We start from the raw sequence: 21,619 nt of genomic DNA, 5'->3' as shown, positions 1-21,619 counted from the left end.
AATATGCTCAACGGTTGCGCATAAAAAGGTTAATGAGAAAATAACAAACGAAAACAGAGCTGATGAAGAAGAAGGCTAATAAAAATAAAATATGACACAAGTCAAATATGAGAGCTTAGGGGTTCGAAGTGGACAGCTCAATTTGCTTCCTGATATTTGTTTTATTTTGAGCAAGAATTTGCGTGAAGTACAGAAATATTATTAAGGTATACTGCAAATACTAATATATATATATATTTTTTTTTTTAAATATTTAATAAAAATATTTAGCAGAACTAAAAAGGTTAACAAACCGAATTTTAAGCCCATTTAAGCCAATTCAATTAGCTTAAAATTGAAAAGAATAAATCTCATTAGGCAACTTTCTCTTTGACTCTTCCACATAAAAAAGGCAAAGGAAATAATTAAAAATCTCCTCTGCCGCTCAGCTTTTGCAGAGTTAAGGAATTGGCCGATCCGCAGAGAATTAAATGAAATGAACCTCTCCGAAAGTTTCGGCAAATGTATAAAAGGTCCTGTAGCCTCTGCAGCCATTGAACTGTTAATTTTAATTTTTATTCAATTTACAGCCAGAGCAATTCAAGGCGAACTATTCAAATGGCTGCACAGCACAGGCTACGCTCACATACACACATATATATGTGTGAGTGTGTGTGTGTGCATGAAAAAATGTTGTCTAATTGATTACGAAGCTGTGCAGCCAAATGGCGCTCCATTAGCAGCCGCCAAGCGGGTGGAAACAACAAATGGAAAAGCAAAACTCAAGCTTACGTCATTTGCCTCTGTTTTATATATATATATATATACACACCTATATATATGTATATATAAATATGCAAACAATTTTTGTGGCTGTTTGAGCGAGCGTGTGTCACACACACACTCTCAACTGTAAATTGCATTCATATTTAATGCAGCGCTGCTGGCGGCGCGGCCAAAAGCATCGACGCATTACGTATACGCAACGTAGTGCTCCATTGGGACACATTGCTTAATTTCTGTGCAGCCCAAATGCATGAAGGCAGGCAACCGTGTGTGACACAAACACACACACACACAGACAGGCACACACACGCACGTGGAGTGAGAGACACATGCATATATACATAAAAGCAAATGTCAAATGTGAAGAGCGCCATTCCACAAGCAACAACAAAAAAATGAGAAAAGCGAATTCGCATTACGTATACGAAAACTTCTTCTTTTTGCTACAAAAAAGTACAACACACACTCACACACACCCACTCACACACACACACACACTGTTGGGGCGGTAACGATTTCATTTCATGGTTTTGCACTCGTTATGACTTTTGCCCCACGCTGCCCCCGGCCCAGCCCCCTCGCTTCGCGCTTTGCTTGCTTTTTATTGTCGCCCAGTTGCGCCGTTGCGTCCCCAAAGTGTGCATCGTTTTATGTTTACTATAGGTAAAATACAGCCACACATTGCCCCCTTGCACCACGCCCACCACCACTCAAGCAACTACTTCGACAAATTTTATTTAAACACCGCCCACACGAAACGACATTGGGACACCAAGTTTTGTTTTTCAATTTAAACTTTAAACTTCACATGTTTTTCCATTCTCATTTCGCTTTTCGTTTTTTTTTTTTTTTCGCTTTGCAACATTATTCGAAATGTCATCGCCGCCAGCTGTGGCCAGTTCTCTAGAGAAATGCAGCAAGGTGTTTGCACGTTCTTTTTTTTTTTTTTTTTTTTTTTTTTTTTTTTATACCTGTCGAGCAGGTGAGCCTGGTGAATTGTGTTCACAAGTTTTTGTGTGCGCCGCAAAGTTAAAGAAAACAATTTTTGGCCACATTAAATATTAAATCATGTTTAAATTAGTTTAAACAAATTATGAGATGAAGAACGATGGAGAAAAAAAGATAGAGAGAGAGAGAGAGAGAGAGGAAGAGAGAGAGTAGAGTAACGTAATAAATGAAATGTGTATATTCATTATGCATACATCGTATATATAGTTAAAAAAGAAATTTTGAAAGAAAAAAATCTAAAAATGGTTGCAAAATATGTAGAATATTTCATTACAAAATTCTTAGATAAAATATTAAATCTTTTAGACTTCGTAAACGAGACATACATTTATCATCAGTTGCGAAGAATTTATAGCTTGGAGAGTATTATATATGTATAATATATATAAGCACACATACATATATACATATGTATATACAGGCAATTACATTAAACTTTCAAGTCCACAGACTTTGTGGTTCTCGAGATACACTACATGCAAACCGACAGACATCACAAAGCATATCCCTCCGATCAAGACAAATATGTATATAAGAAAATATATATAAAATATATAAGTTTATATAGGCCGCAGTTCGCTTAATAGTTATAGGATTATAAATTTTACTGAACTGTGATGCAGTCTTTCGAAATATTACCTGTAATTAAACAGCTTGTCGATAAGTACATAGGATAACCACAGTTGACCGTACCCATGATATGCAAAACCAAGAATCTGCTGCAAACGGCAGCCTGCTATATAAACGATTGGCAGCCCACAGCACCCGAGCATTGAATGCAGTGTTCAGTGAGACTTCTCATCGAATCAAATTCGACTTCAAACTGTCTCGACAAAATTAATCAAAATTAATCGAGTGCATGCGCATACGAGTGTGGGTATTTGAGTATATATTGAATTTAGAAGAGCGATCGAGCCAGTGCACTCTCACTTATATACTCCCAACTTTCCCTTAAGCAATCTCAGCTAAATATCACAGATCATTTTGGAACTTCAATTAAGGCAAGCGGTGCTGTTTTAGTTTTTTACTCCCCATAGAGAAGATTTATCTCTATAGGACCATTTGCTGGTTTTTATAGAATACATAATGGCAGCCTCTGCCTATATTGCATCATATCATTTTAAATTTTTTTATGTGTTCACGGCTTAAAATATTTAAATAGATATCAACAGAAAATCCGAAAAAAAGATCACGAATTTGTGGAAAATACATTTAGAAAATATCTGCGAAAATGATTAAGTTCATCGGAATAAAAAAAGAACAAGCACAAAGGAATAAAAAAACTTGATTGAAATTTATAGAAACAATCTATAGAAGCAAAACAAAGAAGAATATATGCATAAAAAAAAACTTTATATGTGTATATGTATATCAAATGTATATATTACAAATAAAAATTGAGCATATAATACATTTAGCAAACACTTCAGTAATTCGAGTGCTATATGAATGTAATATTATATAGTTGAATAAATCTGGCATAAACAAACATTTTTTAAAATATCTAAATATTGACTCCAAAATACATGTAATATATTCCCATCTATATATAACTTTATTTATTTATAATCTAGCCTACGCTTTGTCTGAAGTATCATTTTAACTTGCTCAACCCTATGAACTGCCCATTCCTTATAAATTTGATGCCCAGGCAATTAGCAAACCAAATCATTTAAAGGTGCTTGTTGACATAATTAAGGCATTGATTGCCAGAGTTTATACACACACACCCATACACACACACACAAAGACCATGGCACACAGAGACCCTTAAACCGAAGATCATAAACAAATTGTAGCTATTAAAAGCCAAAAGGGAACGACATAAACTTGGTAGCGGCTGAAAGCCAGCTGAGAGGCAAATCAGTGACAAGCCAGCGCCAGTTCGTGTCACCTAATTGAGTAAGTATGCTAGCCGGACTTGCTGAATGGTATCCTTGCTATCCTTTATACAGACACACACGCACACAGACTCGTATATATATGCAAGCGAGTAAGTGGCTTTAGCTTTAGCTGCGGCTTCCTTACCAACTGTGGCAACAGCAGCAGTTGAAGCTGTGTCAGTTGCAAATGTACTAAGTGTGCGTATGTATGTGTGTGTGTGTGTTTGTGTTGCGAGTGTGTTCCGTGTATATTTTATTTGTTTTTATTGTATTTTATTCGCTTTTTTGCCCAGCAACACGCGCTCTCTTCTGTTGTTCTTGGTGAGTTTTGTTGTTGTTGTTGTTGTTTTTGTTTTTATTTGTGTTCATAACATAAACTTTGTATTTTTATTCGAGACAAACGACTACAGAGCTAAAGGACACCACTGGCTGGGCAGGACAACGAGGCGACCAACTTGTTTGCGCTGCGAAATCTGTTAAGAGCTTGCCTTCACATATACACGCACATCCACATATACATATATATCTATCTGTATGTATATTCAACACGCTGCTGTCTGCCTTTAACACTCTGCACTTTTTGCTTTACCACTTGAGTGGATTTTTGTGTTACTTCTATATATATATATATATATATATCTTCTTTTTTTTGGTTTTGGCTGCTGATTTGAGAGAAGTTTGAGCGCGGGCTGAGGGGATTATCATCATTTATTATGCGCGCCACAAATCGAAGTCAGGAAAGCAACTTGATTAAGATTTAACTAAGCGTACGGCTCGTCTGGCTTGGACCTTAACAAACATTCATATTCAATTCAATTGAAATGGTAAAGAAAATGGAAATTCAAAATGAAACAATGCAAAACTCACTCACACACACACACACACACTGACACACACACGACAATGAGCATAAATAATTTTAAATGCCAATTCAATTTTTTATTTGCCTTGTGCTGAGCAAATAAAAAAGGGAAGAAAAAATCGCCAAATAGACACGCGCAATAAATTGAAATAATAATAATAAAAAAAAAAAAATTGTTAATTAAACGAAAACCACTCGCCACATGCAACACGCAGCGTACACCATGCACCGTGCACCATGCAACATGCAGCATACAGCATACAGCATGCAGTTTGTGGTCGCTGGTAATTAATAAAATCCCAGACTGAACCGCTCAAAGGACACTTTGGGGAGCTGGCGACGCAACGCCGGCCCAGGCATCGCATTAGCTGCAACATTTAATATTTGTATTATTCAAATACCCTAGAGCATTCCACAAACATTTTATGTTTATTGGCTTTAAATATTTGTCAACTGTCTGCACTGAAAGTAAAGCTGAATGAATCCTCTGATACTTTTATGCAATATCACGCGCCAAGTTTGAATAGTTTGAGAGAGTATTTGTTCATTATAAAAAATAATATTTTGTATATTTTTAAAATATTGTATATATAGGGATTGATGCAATAAATATTCTCGATACTTGTGAGTTGAATATTTATCAAATAATGTTTATACATATAAATAAATATTTACAAATATATATATTTATATATCCATATATTTAAATGTTTATATTTATATAAAAATTCAATTCTCACTTTTAACTATTGATTTTTTTCATTAAAAAAAATTTAATTTAAAAACATTTTCTGAATACGCTCCAACTTTTCATGCAAGTGGGCATTCCCCATTCAAAACCACCTCTCTAATAAGAATTGCTGCCTTTTTTATACGCAACACACACCACGCACACACACACTCACACACATGCATGCATATTTGGCATTTTTTTTAGACTGGTTAACTGTCAACCGACCATCAATCTATTGGCTGGCCCCGGGGCGTTAAGCTGGCCAGCAAATCCCCAGCGTGGCGGCTAGAAGGAGGTGCGCTTTACGTCTGGGGCTTAACGAGCTCAAAAGCTTCAAACAATGGCGCAGACACAATAAAGGGTTTGCAACGCTTTGAGCTAAACGTGTTCCCTTTCATCTGGACACCGGGACAAAAGATGGACATGGAGTATATCAGCGCTTCCAGCTACAGACAAACCGATTGAGCGACAGAGAGACAGCAGACAACAGACAGGAGCAAGAACAGCAGCAGCAGCAGCAGCAGCTGAACTAGTTTAAACTACTTCAGGGTAGACGCACTCGCGCCTTTATTAACGTACTCAATATTCAAATAACGCATCGAATTACTGCCAATGGCTTTAAGATATGCAAATGAATAAAAGAAGAGGAAAACATTATGAAGAGAAGATTATGAAGAGAAAATATGTTAAAGAGCGGAAAAAGTTTACTAATTTGCAAGAATCTAAGCATAAATAGCTGGTAACAGCGTTCAATTATGAGAATCGCAGAGAAGGGCGATGTTTCAGTATAATTTCTAATAAAAAATTTCTCATGTAAAATACACTCATGTGGGGGCAATTGTGACAACATAGATTCACATTAAAAGCAGATTTCCTCAGGGCGTGAATATAGCACATATAAATGTATAAAAATGTAATATTTAAAATAAAAACAACTTTCCAAACTTTTGCGCAAAAACTAAAATCATAAATTACATTAAAAAAAAAAAAAAAAAGTTATATGTATTTATATATACATATATATAAGGAATAAAGATAATCTGCAAGGTGCAGCAAAGCTGGAAACTTTGCCGTTGCCAAGGTCTTTTCACTCCGCAATGCCCATTAGCCCCTAAAAAGTATTATCTGTGTATGACTAGCTGCTGCATATGTGCTCATATTTTAGCAGGAAAGCAAAAAAAAAAAAAAAAAAAAAAAAAAGGAAGAAAAACTAGCAGCAGCAGAAGAAGAAAAGAGGAAAACTGTCAGCCATGGTTGTGTTCTAAAACGCTTGTCAGAAACTTTTCCAGTGCGCTGCAAGGTGCATCGACAGCGATAAGTCATATAGAATATATATGTATATATATATAGTATTATAAGGGATACATACATATATGTATTTATGTATATAGAAAGCTGTGAGAGTGGCAGGTGCCAACGTTGAGTTGCAAATAGAATGAAAAAGTTTGATATGTACATATATAATAAATGGAAAATCACTTGAAAATAGAAAAGTCATGTTGGCATACGAAATGCGTAAGCCAAAGCTAAATATTGCCTTGAGCTGAGCTGAAAAATAAAAAAATAAATAAATAGCGAATGTTGCCTAGAAAACTTCACATCGAATGAAGCGACAAACGCAAACAACAAATTTTACAGCCCAATGCACTTGGCAGAGCATTCAGCGCGTTCAACAACAAAAAAAACAAATACGCGAAAAAAAAAAAAAACAATTACGCATTTAATATATTTTCATTTGGCAGAGCAGAGACGCTTTTGACTACCGAATTAAGGAGTAAAAGGGAGCAGGAAATTGGGGATAGGGCACAGGAGACTGGCTGCAGGAGCCGCTGTTGGTTGGCCAGTCGTCCTGTGATGCCATTTTTTACTTTTAATGAAGCGCAAGAATTTCAGCTGGATAATTTGTTAAGCGCAGGACAGCCAAAAGGCAAAAAGCCAAAAGGAGCCAAAGCGCACATAAAATAACTAAGAAACTTGCAATCAAGTCGCTACCAACTTCATAATACCCGTTCACGGTTAAAAAACAGCTGAAATATGGAGAAAGACGAATGACTTAGCTTATAGATCTAGATGTACGGTCAATATGAATATGAGAACTATATCAGCTATGAAACTCTGGTTACTTGACTTGCCACGCCCACATTAGCTTAGATCAATCTTTAAAGAATGTCAAGAGCAAATCGATTTTTGAGTAATTAGCCCAAGACCTACCTTTCAATCAGATCGAGCAAAAAACAGAATATGTATAAAGCCAATATACTCTACACACATCACAGGCGAGTATATATATATATATAAACTTAGAGCAGCAGCAGGCACAGTGCAACAAGGCTACAGACAGGCTGAGAGAGAAGAGAAAGAAGGCAGGAAGAAGCACAGAAAGAGACAGTCAGACATTCAGGGAGAAAGCGAGAGTGAGCGAGAGAGTAAGTAAGACATTGCAGAAACTTTACGCTATAATTTGGCTTATTTCAAGCCAACAAATTTATAGAGTCCAAATGCAAAATGGAGCGCTACAATTAGCCGAGAGAGAGAGGGAGAGAGATAGATAACAGACATATGCAGCGAGAGAGCAAGACAGAGAGAAAGAGAGGGCGGGAGAGGGGAAGGGGGAGCCTGCAAGATAAATGACACGCAAATGCCAAGTGGCAGATTTTCATTTTTAATTAAAAGCCCAACCAGCATGTCGCTTCATAATGCATTACAATAAAACATAATTAACAAGCTGAAATCGAGCCGAGCTGAACCGGACTTGGTTACGCTCAGTCAGCCCCACCTAAAAATACACATAAGCACACCTACACTCACCTGTTGTAATGTTGTGCATGAAAATCTCGCGTAGCAGCAACAATTCATCCTCCGGTGCTGCGGTATATGAACCAAAGACATCCTCCTCTGGCCAAACTTCCCTGCGAAATGCAATTTATAATAATAATATAATAATGGAATAAGAAATTTGACTACATTACAAATGGGTATAGATAAATATATGAGTGTAAATATATTTAAATATATAAATGCAAATAATTGTATATAAGAATCTTAAGCTTTAAATTTAAGTTACTTTAGAGATTGAAATTTAATTTCGAAGGTAAGCAAGCTTAGCATAAAAAAATATATGCCTAAGAAAGTGTCGAATCAAGAATTTTAAATGGCTTTAAATATTGAAAACTAGATTATTTAGCCCAAAGCTGGGAATCGCTTGAAAATACATTATTAAAAATATATGTAAATATATTTTTTTTTAAATAGACAAAAATTAATAATATTTATTATTTATTAACTAAATTAATATTATAATAATAAAAAATATATTTAAAAAAATTTGTTGTAAAATTTAATTTTATTATATATATAACTACGCTTATAAAAACACAAAAAAGCTTGTATTTAACTTATAATACATATATTTTTATATTCTTAAACAATTTATATTTTGTAGGTACACAAAATAAAAATATATGAATATGCCATTTAATATTATTTTTAAATTTATTTTTAAGCACATATAAATGTAAATATTTATATAATTTTGTATACATTTGAGCTATGCTTCCACGCATATACAAATATATAAGAAATATTAATTACTTTATTAAGTCAAGCCTGCATACAAATACCAAATACCATCAATTAAATCAGATGCTGAATATCAGAAGGATAATGATGATGAATATATTAAGTAAATATTCATGTATATATGCATGTATAAATGAATATATACTCAGTGCAAAGCAATTAAGGCAAAAACATAATTTATCAACTACTTTCCACAATACAAGAGGCAGAAGAGTCTGCCGAAACATAGCTGCTGCATCAATCCAATTAAAAACTCGCTCTAAAAGCACACATGATAAAGTCGACCTTAAGCCATGGCCTATATCCCAGCAGCAACAACAGCAATTACAACAACAATAGCAATTTTTTTTTAATGACAATAACCAGCGTGCACATCATGTTGCACGCTGCGTACGCTGGACATGCAACAAGCGGAGCTTTTAGCTTTCACAAAATGAAATTGATGCGCTTAAAATTGCGTTAAAATTTCTCGTGTTGCACACACACACAGAAAGAGAAAGAGAGAGAGAGAGAAAGAGACACATACACACGCACAACAAATAGAAAGCTGCTCCACTGGCAATGGCAGTTGCTTGCATCACATCGTAGCTGCCGCACCGTGTTGCACTTGGGACCGCATTTTTGGTGCAGCACACAAATAATCCTTGCGTGTTGCAGTTGCATGTGTGTGTGTGTGGGTGTAGGTGTGCGAGTGTGGGTGTGTCTGCTGCATACACCAGTTGCAGGCTTTGCAACGTTGTCGTTGCTGTTAATTTAATATTTGGCAGCAGCTTAATATCCAACTACGCACGCAGTTAGAAACCGAGTAGAACAGAGAGAGGGATAGAGTGAGAGGGAGGCAGGGAGAGAGAGAGAGAGAGAGAGAGCGAGCGAGAGCGAGAGATTTATCGACTTGCAACATGCTTTGCATCGTTTGCTGCCTCTCCACTCATATCGTTAGCAAGCAGCCAGCGTGGCAGCTGCTGTGGGACCAATTCAGTTGGCTGCCGTTTCGCCGCGTTATGTTCTGCTACTGATAGCGCAACTTATGTTTGCCACCGTCAAGCGCCAATAAATTGAAAGACATGCCACACACAAACACACAAACGAATTCACACAGCCACACACACACACACACACAGTTACCGTGCTCTGCCCTCATAAAAAGTATTTGGTGTACATTTTGCATAATAAATAGTTTTCGGGTTTTGGCCAACTGCTAATTGCCGTTGGCCCTGCATCAGGAGTTCATTGGTAACTTATGCCACACCCACACACACACATTATATTTAAATATATTTAATGCACAACTTTTGCACTTGCATCCTGGCTAATTAGCAACGGAACTGGGCACCAAATATGGTTAATTATACAATTCAGGTGAATCGAATGTGGGTTATTTGCGGAATATCGGGCCAATGTGGGAATGACAATGTGGTTCACACGAATACCAATTGCAATCAATAATGCTTGCTATTATAGCGTAAGGTTATACATATATAATGCATATAAGAGGATATATAATAATACTACTGATGTGGTTTCTACTTGGATAAGTCAATAAACCACGCAGAACGCACAGCTGCAACAAAAGGGTATATAAGTATGTATATTAATCCACATTGAGGATACAGGGACTACAGTGTATTATACCTAAAATTTGCAAAACATAAAATATTTTCAGTTTTATGTGTAACTTTCTTACTTTTTATATTTACTTTAATCATATTTGTGTAATATATAGATAATCAGAACATTTAGTATTATTTCATTCTGGGTTATTTATATTCTTGAGATTATAAGGATTAAAGTCCGAATGATACTTCCAACTCCCTCTTTATGCACTATAAACTAGAAATGATCTAATTAAGCATACTTAAATAATTTTTGTATTTTTCTGAGTCCATAAATTTTGCAATAATTAATTTCTATACAGCATTGCTTTTTTCATATTTACTTGACTATTGAATGTATTTTGAGCATATTTTACTGTAGCAATATATATGTTACATAGTAATACACTTCAGCTCCGATAATTCGAAATGGCAAGGAAATCATTTTTTTTTTTTTTTTCGATTTACACAGAAATTTAAACAATCGAGAATTATCCAGAACGAACTATTTTCAAGGGTAAAGAATTCTTTACGATTTATCGCGATTTTTGATTTAGCGGTGTACAAATAGATCGAGACTCGACTGTATCATAATATATTCTGTGTTAATTATAATAATTTAAGAATTTGTTTAGCTAAAAAATAAAATTGAAAGGAATAAGTAGAGTCAATTTATACCACTTTTAGTTTGTATATAATTTTTTTGGCATGTTTTGATTTATTTAATTTTAACTCAAGTTATAGTGACTTTATAAATAAAGCTATACCAAAGACTATATTTTTAGTAACAAAAAAATAATATTAATAATAATACACACAACACAGTAAGAAAAAAATTCCCTTTCGAATATTGCATAGCCCGCGTTGTATTCGATCTTAAGTTATTGCCACATAACTTGATAAATTGGCTAAACATGCTCTACAAGCCAGCTTAAAAGCTTTAAATGCAAAGCAGCGACTGTCAACATTGCAACATTGCTAAATAAGCGAAGCAGCTGCAGCAACAGTAACAGAAGGAGCTGCAGGAGCACCAGCAATGGAAACAACAACAGCAGACGCTGCTGAACATAAGCTTAGTTAAGAGGCAACTGGGCAAATGCTCCGTTGTCTTCGTTTGGTTGGGTGGCGGGTCTGGGCCAAGCATAGCCGACTGCGAGTTGCAGCTTAAATGAAGTTTGAATAAACATTTTGCGCATTTACTTCACTTAAAAGTTTTTCAAGCTGACATTCCAGTGCTCGGCGCTGCCATTAAACCCGCCGCCGGGCGAGAGCAGCAAAAACCAAAACGTTTTCAGTTTCTATTTTATTTTCGTTCCTCTTTTTTTACGCTCCCTTTTATTTGGTTATTAAAATGGGGAGGAAAAAAAAAATATATATATATGCATGGAGTATGACTTGGCAAGTATCTAAAATGTTGGCAGCCGCACACAGACTCGGGATCTTGGGGTCTTGGGGGCAAGGGCACTACCACTAGCTGGCACTTACATGCCAGGCCAGACACATATGCAAGCAGACCATTCGCTTGAGCGTGTGTGTGTGCGTGTGTGTGGGCCACACTCTAGTTTATTTTCAATATTTTGTTTACCCAAAAATTCTTCTCGAAGGCAGCAAAAAACATTTACAGCACAACAACTCCCCCTCGACCTCAAGTGCGAAAAAGTTGCAGACAAAAGGCAACCGAGTGGGTGCTGTGGGTGCAGCGGGTGCAGCGGGTGCAGCGGGTGCGCTTTCAGGGTCTATGCATATCGCATTTTAATTTATTAGCACAAAAAGCGTCTAGACCTTTTTAAGCTGCTACTGCAGCAGCAACAGCAGCAAAGGCAGCAGCAGCAGCACCATCAACAACAACAACAACAACAACTGCCAACTGCCGCTTCATACATTTTAATGCAACAATTTCTTTGGCAACAATTAAAATGCACATAAATTTAAATGAAGCATTACAATGGCAACATTGCGTATACGCCATGTAAAGCACACGACAATGCAAACGGCTAGACAATCAACAGAATCTTTCGTTCTATTGTTCCGTTTCAATACAAGTATATACAACTGCGTATTTTAATTTGAAATCAAGACAGTTGCTAGACTAGCTGAATACTCTGTAGGTAGCATAACAGCAATGGAGTGATTAAGCTGGGATAGGGGAACAAATATTTGGATAAGGTGCGAAAGTAAATTGACTGAAAATCAATATATATCGATTTTAATCGATATTTATAAATTTTAGTCAGTTGAATTTATATTTATCGATTTTAGCTCATATTTATCCATTTGGAGCTTACAAATATTTGGATTAGATGGAAAAGTAATCAAATATATAGCCGACTGAAAACTAATATTTATCGATTTAATCGACATTTATCAGTTTGGATCCTTATTTATTGAGTTAAAACTCTATTTATCTATTTTAACTCATATTTATCAATTTTAATTGACATTTATTGATTTTCAAATATATTTGTTCATATTAAAGTAATGTATCGATTATTGGCTACATTTATCGATTGTACTCACATTGATATATTGAAATTTATTTTAATCGTTTGTATTCTACACTTATGAATCGTAAACTTAGCTAATTGATAGTAATTGGCATTATCGATGGTAATCGATATTAAAAATGTTGAAGAAATAGAAAGCGAACGTTAATTTTGGAACGATGTGTGAAAATTTGACATAATTTGATAAAGAAACTGTATTCTATCTATTTATATTATAAATAAGTTTTCATTTCATTCTTCATTACAGTGCCATCTGCATATTTCGTAGGTACAAGGAGTATAAATTAGTCATACTACCAATTACTGTCATCTAATTGGACGCTCAACAATTGTTGCGTTGTTTCAAACAGCATGATTTTCGCAATTTAATCCCCGGCGTGCAGCAGGTGGAAAGTTTTAATGATATTTGATAAATAAATGACTTGGAAATATTTAAGCAACATTTCGATAGCTGCTGTCTGACGACAAATACAACGACGATGACGACAACGGCCTTTGACAGCGAGGACAGCTCGCATCTTGTGTGGGCGGCTGGAGGGAGTCGAAACACGGTTAAAATGTTGACGCGAAAGATGATAAATTATTTATCTTCACGTAATTTTCCCAGCACAAACAATAAACATTGATAGAGAGAGAAAGAGAAGGAGAGAGTGAGAGTGTGAGAGTAAGAGTGAGGGAGGCTTAACATAATTGAGCTGGCAATTAAATCGAAAGGCTGCTCGCCTTGAACTCAACGGTGGTGCGGAGCAACCAAGAGCCAACCAAAGCCACTGACAGAGTTGATGGCGCATAATGAGGAGCAGAAACAGAAGCAGCAGCAGCAGCAAGAGCTGAACAACGAATTCCGTGCCCTGGCTGCTATTATCTGTCAGAGCAGCCAGAGCCACCTGGGCAGTTGAGTCCCCGTTGCGTGGCTACCTTCGCAATAAATGAAAACTATTTAATTTAAGCACAACCAACAGACAGACAGACAGACAGAAAGAGAGCGGGTGACAGGGACAAGGACAGTTTGTGCCAGAAAATCGCTGCACAAAAATATGAAATTCGCATTAAACGAAAAAAAAGAAGACGAAGAAGCAAAAAACGCATAAAAAGGATATTCGAAAGCAGGAAAAGCTCTGCCAAAAATAAGCACAACAATGGCCAAGCGACCCAGGCAGCTGCCACATTTTCTTTTTACCTGACTTAATTTATTATGTGAATTTTCTTTTGTGCCCGGCAAGCGCTGACGCACAATGGCGGCCAACAGTCAATGTCAAGTTATTAAAGGTAGAAATTTTCCAAAGGATTACGGCTGTGCTGGAGCTTGTTGCTCAATTTGAAGGACACGGACACAGCGCAAGTAAGGACACTCACCTGGCAGCACGCAGCAGGGCAATCGCCGACTCCAATTTAGCGTTGCGCAGCAATTTATTTATGCGCATCATGCAGTCCTCGCTGCAAGCATAAAAAGGATATATATATATATTGCATTTTAAAAAGGATTCCCCTCTCATATACATGAATGCTAACTCACCGTTGATCGTCAATGGACTTCTCCAAGGTGGCATCAAAGGGCAGCGGCTGCTGCTCCTCCGCCAACTGCAGCTCTGTGGCCAGCAGCAAACTCACCTCCGATGCCATTTCAGCCCATTTGGTGGCAAGCTCTTCCTGTTAAAGAGGGTATAAAAAAGTAGAAGAGCTTTAAAATATATAAAAATAAGTCAATATTCTTAACTCTATAAAATTTCGTCTGTTGCAGCTGCCTTGTTGGCCTCCATGTTGGAGAAATGCTAATTGACTGATATAATATATAATTTAAAAAAAAAAACATAAAACAAGATGTCTCCATCTTCAATTTAACTGTTCCTTTTCATTATCAGATACAAAGCTGTATAGGATATACATATAAAGTATATGCAGAAAGTTTCCTCGCATACTTTTTTTTTATAAGACTTGAAATGTATTAAGATTCTGTTAGATTTGTATAGGCTTAAATATTAGTGATGCATATATATTGCTATTTATTTATCATATATTGTTATCTATTCTCTAATTAGTTTGTCTAAGTGTTCAATGGAACTCAGTTTAGATTATAAACTATATATACTTAAATTACTGAATGAAGGAATTTTTATGAGAAACTTTGTGTTATCAATTATAAATGTCTAAAATGCTGAGTAAAACTTGGCTTCATGAATCAGTATACAAACTATATATACCACAAAAACTCGATTATATGAAACTTTTCTTTGCTATGACAAACTTTGTGTTATCTATTATAAATATCTAAATATGTTGAAAGTTTAAACTCAGTTTTATGAAACACTATACAAACTATGAAAAAGTATACATCATAAAAACTCATTTATATGAAACTGTATATAGCAGACTTTTCATTTTGCATTCCTCACAGCTTTAATTAATCACAATAAAGTATCTCATAAAAATATCTATAAAAATTCTATATCCATTTATGAAAAAATTTTCAAATTAAAAAAAAAAAAAATCTCTTTGATTTGCTTTTATAAGCCGCTTCTTTTCATACCGAAATTATTTTGTATATTTAAAGTCGATTAGACAAATTAATAATATAGATAATGCTTTTTTCATACATTAATTATTATACATTTATTATAGTTGACTTTATCAATGAAAAGCTAAAAATATGCTTATTCTTGTCTCTCTCAATATAAAATCCAAAAAAATGCAACAACAAAAATGTGAAACAGCTGCTGTAAAACACAAAACATTATAGATATTATAAAAAAGGGAATTCAATTACATTTAAAATGTCATAAATGCAAAGCTTAAATAGTGGAGAATAGAGAGCTGAACCACTAGATACCCTACAGAAACTTGATATGGAATACTACTACTATTTACAAAAAGGAACCAAACAATTATATTTATATAATAAAAAAAACATATGTATGTCAAATGAAATTGAAAACTAAGCAAAGAGTCTTAATGGGAATGAATATATATTTTTAAACGGTATATTTTCATATGAATATTTTAATGTATTATAACATTTTTGTTGCTGTTGGCAGTATTTGTTGGCCTGGTGTTAACATGTTCTTATCGAGCATGTTAACAATATATGCACTATGTCGATAGCAAGGCTATTCGCATATTTTCAAATTGTAATCCCATAAATATATATAATATTTACATATATATTTATATACCATATGTAAATGCGCAAAGCCAACTGAGAGATTTTCATTTATTTTGAACACATTTTGCCATTGTTTTATTTATATATATATATAAATATATGTAATTTTTATTTATTTTATTTTGGCTTGTTATTCTCTTTTTTCTCTACTTTTTTCATGATATTTTAACAACATTTATAGAAAACTGAGCGGACAAAAGCTGTTCAATATTTGTGAATTCGTGCGTTTAACTTGTTTGTTGGTGCTTTAACAAATGTCGCACACACACATTTCACAAATTAATTGACGCACAAAATATGTCTATGTGTGTATGTGTATGTGTGGACGTGTGTGCGTACAACAATTGTTACAAGGCACAAGAAAAAGCTTGCATGGACTGTACAAATAAATATGTCAGAAATTAGCACAATTGTTGTTTTCCTTTTTTCATTTTTTTTTTTTTTTCGTGTAAAAAAAAGGTACAAACTAAAGTCCATCCACGCCGTTCGAATCACACAAAATGGCGGCAACAGAACCGCACAAAGCCTTGGCGCAACTGAGGTTTGCAGTGTGTGGATGGCGGTTGGCTAGCTGTATGGAGACTGCAGAAAAACGGCTCTGGCCGGAAATCACGCTCGACGGCGCTTGCAACGCGTCAAAGTGTTTAAAAAACACAGCAGCAAAAAAAGAAGGAATATAAAAACCATGGCACTAGCTGAGTTTATTATGCATGCAAGCAAAACAAAATACAAGCAGCCATAAAGCAACACATAGTAAAAAGTGTTGTTAAAGCGCGAATTCTCGGGATAATTGCTAAGTTCTCTAAGAGTTTTGCGAGCTTTAAATTTAATTATGAATGACATAAAATATAAACAATATTATATAGTATACTTATATGTGAAAATTTAAAAATATAATATAATATAGTACATAATCAATTAAAAGATTACTGGTTTAACTCTAAATGTGATTCCAAGAAAAAAAGAAAAACAAAGATCGCTGCTCCTAAATGTTTTTTGCTTAGCGGGTTCGTGTCTTAGATAATTTGTAGTTCGAGAGAGACGAAGATAGCTGTTGCTGAACGTAATTTTAGAGCGGCTCTGTGTCTTAGATCATTTCTAGATCGCTATTACACCATAAAATAGAGAGAGACAATTTTAGGTGTTGCTGAACGTTATTTTAGATCGAGTTTCTATTTAAGATCATTTCAAGCTCGTTATCACACTATAAAAGGGTGAGAGAGAGGGAGAGACAAAGATGGCTGTTGCTGAAAGCAATGTCAAGTGTTGCTGAGTGAGAGCGAGATAGATGAGGAAATGCATACAGGGACGTTATAGAAGTATAAAATAAAAAGTTGTAGAAGTATAAAATTTTAAGGGAAACTCAATAAAAACAAGACAGAAAACCGACCTCAATATTAGCTTTCTTACTATCTAAGATGTTGATACCAATTTTAATTGTCGCCAAAAAAAAATTTACTATGATATATAATCTATATAAATACATATACATCTTCAGACATTAAAAAAATTGTGCATGAGGATTGGCTAATTGATTCAGTGTATGGAAAGCTCTGAAAGAATAGTATAAACCCTTAGAAACTCTAAAGCCTCTAAAGCTAAAAATATTTGACGATCCGGATTACGGTCCTATTTACAGCATATTCAATAAAAATTTATTTATTTTTAAATTGTAAAGCAAAGTTGAGTGCACTGTTAATATGGATGGCTAAACAGAAAACAAAATAATAAATAATAAAATAAACGAAATAAAAGTCTAAAGTTATGTCCCCTCTTTATAAAGAACTTTTGCAAGCCCTGCAAGCTGAAAAGAGATTTTAAACTTATTTTTAATACACTGTGCAAAAGTTTGTAAACTTTAATTAACTTGGAAATATTTTCGAATCGAATCGTATAGAAGATTAATGTCAATTGGAGTGTGTATAGAGCACTCGGCACGCCATAATAAATAGTCGAAGTGACTAGAACATAAATAAATAGAGGCGAGGCCAGTAATTAAATGCAGCCAGCAGTCGCGGCGTTATCGTGACTTTATTTTATTTCACTTTTAACCATATTTTCAGTCAATTAAATTTCATGATCAAACCTATAAATCTGGCTCGCACTGCCCCCGACTTTATGCTAGACGACAATTGTTTTTGTGACCCCGCTCGCTGCTCGCTGCTCGCTGGCTGCTGGTCGCTTTTGCAGCTATTTGTTTTAAATTTTATTGGCAATTTAGAGAATATTTTATGGCGCACACAGCGGGCCAACCAGCGGCCAGCAGCTAACAGCCAACAGCCAGTGGCCAGTAGCCAATGCCCTGTGGGCAGCACCCGCAAGCCAAATAATGTCATTTAATGCAGCAATTTATTTATAAGCATTAAAGATGAATTCAATTTTCACCGACTTTCCACTCACCTCCGTTGGCTGTTGGGACGACTTGGACGGCTTGTTGGATGTCTGTTGCTTCTTCTTCTTCTTCCTTTTGCCAGCTGCCCCACGACGTTTGTCCTGAACAACGACTGCATCCTGACAGAAGCGCTCCATCATTTTAATAAACACATTTGCCGTATCCACCACGTCGCGCAGGAATACCCTGTGGACAAAAGCAGAGATTGGTTGGTTGGTTGGCTACTAAATCAAATTATTGCATACACATGCATTAATTCAATTAAGAAACTATATAAAATATATATGGATATATATATATATGTACCTACTGCATACTATATTTATAAATATATGAGGCCACACACGCTGGAAATTCAATTAAATGAGCCAATTGCATTTTATATGCACAACAATATTTTATCATATTTCTATTACAATACAACAACAACAAAATGTTTAAAATGAATCAATTTATTGATAAACAATTTAACTTGCCTATCAACCATAGAACGATGTAAGTTAATATATAGCAATTAAATAAGCAAGAAATTCTTCCAAAAATACACTCCCAAATAATATTAATCATGCCTTTAAGAACTTAATTAAGCGCATCTGATACCACAAAGCAGCTTAAAGTCAGGCCAAAACCAATCAAGGCAACATTTTCATATACAGCAGCTGCTCTTCCTCTCTCTCTCTCTCTCTCCCCCACTCCTCTCCACATTTATTGAAAATCATCGAGCACATTAAAACGGCCCAAGCAACCTTTTGCCTTAGCTTAACTAGCCCAACTCAATTCGAAGGATGTCGTTGACTGATGATGTGGCTGAAGCCGTTGCCTTTGGCCCTGTCAATGCCGATGACGCCTCCAATTAGCAAATTAACCTTAAAAGGGAAATTGCGAGGAAGCAGCAACGAAAAAAAATTGTGAAAGGCAACAAAATGCCAAAATCAGCTGCCGCATAGCCAGCAATAGCCAAAACTTTAGCATTGTTTTTAGTCAAAGCAAAAAAAAAATAAAAAATACAAAAATAAAGAAAAAGGAAAAAAATGTGAATAAAAAGCCAACGTCATTGTGCACGTCAATTTGTTAAAATGATTGATTGCCGTTTGAATAATGAAAATCGCGCGCGTCATAGAAAAGGACAATGCAAACAAGGCAAAATGAGGAATACCTCTCAATGATAGGCCATGGAATGCCCATTCATTTGCATACGCTCGCAATGGACAGAGCATTTGTCATGTAAAGAAGCTGGCATGGGCAGGAATCTCACCTATCTTGAGCTATCGATATATATCGTTGCCCCTAAATCATAAATAATATTTTCCAACATCAGGAGATATAATCTGCGTCTCGATGGAATGAAGTGCATGAGTATCTATTTTAAACATGTTAAATACATATGTAGATATAACTTACATATAATAAAATTTGTCCTATCAAAATATATTACATAATATTGATAGCCCCAGATAGTCTTGTTCCAGCTTCAATTTATTTTATTTTTAATTTTTTTTTTATTCTAATTGTCAAGAAAGTTTTATCGATAGCAATAATCGATTGCTCTGCGAACTCTTCGCTAATCCAAATAAATTTAGTCATTATCGATAAAAATATCGATACTGATAGCTATTGATCAACTTGTTGATAAATAATAGCAACCGATAAACCACTCGATACATTGAGGTCATAGTCTATTACCCTCTCTCAATGCAATTTACTCTAACAGCAATCAAGTGAATAATATATAAACTAACTCAGGAGTTCTTTCAAGTCTATACGTTACAGGGTATTTAAATTGCCAAATTACCAAACGACATAAAAAAAAATTATCGGATAAATGCGTTGAATGCGCGGCTATTGTTGAAATTCCCCTCAAACATGATTTTGCAATATTTGCATACGTGCGGGCATATCCTTGTGCACGGGGTCCTTTGGTGCGCTCTGTAATTGCTAGACCTGATCGATTCGTGGGGGCTCAGTTCGCAAATATAGCACATATAAATAGTGCAAATAGAGTAGAGATAGATATGTGCGTAGCCCGAACATACCCTGCATTGCAGACCTTGGAATTATTTGATTGAAGGGAGTAATATTATTTCTGTATTGATTTAAAGCACTCGTTTAGTTATTTATATATTCAGGTTTGCATAATACTATTTAATATGCTATAGTGCTCATCAATCTGCATATAATTATCAATAGTTAGGGTATCAGCAAGACGACGCTATTTGGTTGAAAAATTTATGCAGATTCATTGCGAATTTAAATAGAGCCCGCTAGAAACTCGCAGAATAATCCAAAATGCGGTCAATATGCCGCAGGACGAGCCTCGCAGTTTCTGTCAAGGGAAATGCATTTGTAATGAAATTGGTTGTCGGCACACACACACACACACACACACACACACACACACTCACACACAGAAAACACCCTTGCACACATACACACACACTCAGAGGACAGCCACACTTTGCCCAGAGGTAGCGTTAGGTACGCAGGAATTCAATGTAAAACTCTGTGAATATTTAGCCAATTAGCAAAGTCAAATATATCAAGGATTTTGTAATTGAACATAGTAGGTGTACGAGTAAATTAAAAACTAATTAAACAAATAACCTGTGGAAAATAAGATATATAATTATATTCTATGCATTTCTAAAATAAGCTTTTTTAAAGCCGAAACATATCCTGCATTTCATACAGGGTATATAACAGCCCAGCCACCCGCATTACTTTTCCATTTGTTTACTTAAAGTTTTCATTTAGTTAACATGATTTCGCTTTTAAATTGAAATTATTCCGCTTTTCGGGCAGTCCACTTTGGGTCATAGGTAACGCCCGCTATTCGCTGATAATTTGCTGCCTTTGCCTGTGCCAGATAACGTCGAAAAGTTGTGCTGTGCTGTACATTAAAAACAACCAATTGCATCGAATGTTCCGTTGATTATAGCAGCTCGCATAGAATGCAATCGATCCACAGCAATCGCTGCGCCTACCACAACACTGTCAATGGCTGCCGCAAGTGGCAAGTGGCAGCAAATGGCAGCAAGTGGAGCATGAAAATGAACGCCCCGTGTTTGGATGTTGAAATTAATGACATACGTGAAATTTTGTACTCATTAAGCGAGCATTAGTTCGCATTAGAGCTGTCGATAA

The 21,619-nt window shown here is 35.4% G+C and overlaps 1 protein-coding gene across 1 annotated transcript in view; it reads right to left on the bottom strand.

The window, feature by feature from the left end:
- Positions 1–21,619, bottom strand: part of timeout (circadian regulator timeout) — a 92,599-nt gene that overhangs the window by 47,322 nt on the left and 23,658 nt on the right. The window contains exons 8-11 of the mRNA XM_018000229.2: positions 18,487–18,664; positions 14,443–14,576; positions 14,283–14,363; positions 8,060–8,160 (exon numbers count right to left, since the gene is read on the bottom strand). Coding sequence (XP_017855718.1) covers positions 8,060–8,160; positions 14,283–14,363; positions 14,443–14,576; positions 18,487–18,664 — 494 coding nt within the window. The remainder of the gene's footprint in view (positions 1–8,059; positions 8,161–14,282; positions 14,364–14,442; positions 14,577–18,486; positions 18,665–21,619) is intronic.

This window comes from Drosophila arizonae, chromosome 2, assembly GCF_054131065.1.
Source record: "Drosophila arizonae isolate 15081-1271.41 chromosome 2, UAZ_ARI_1.0, whole genome shotgun sequence".
Classification (NCBI taxonomy): domain Eukaryota; kingdom Metazoa; phylum Arthropoda; class Insecta; order Diptera; family Drosophilidae; genus Drosophila; species Drosophila arizonae.
Note: the sequence above shows the minus strand (reverse complement) of the source record. Positions and strands in the feature narration are given on the sequence as shown.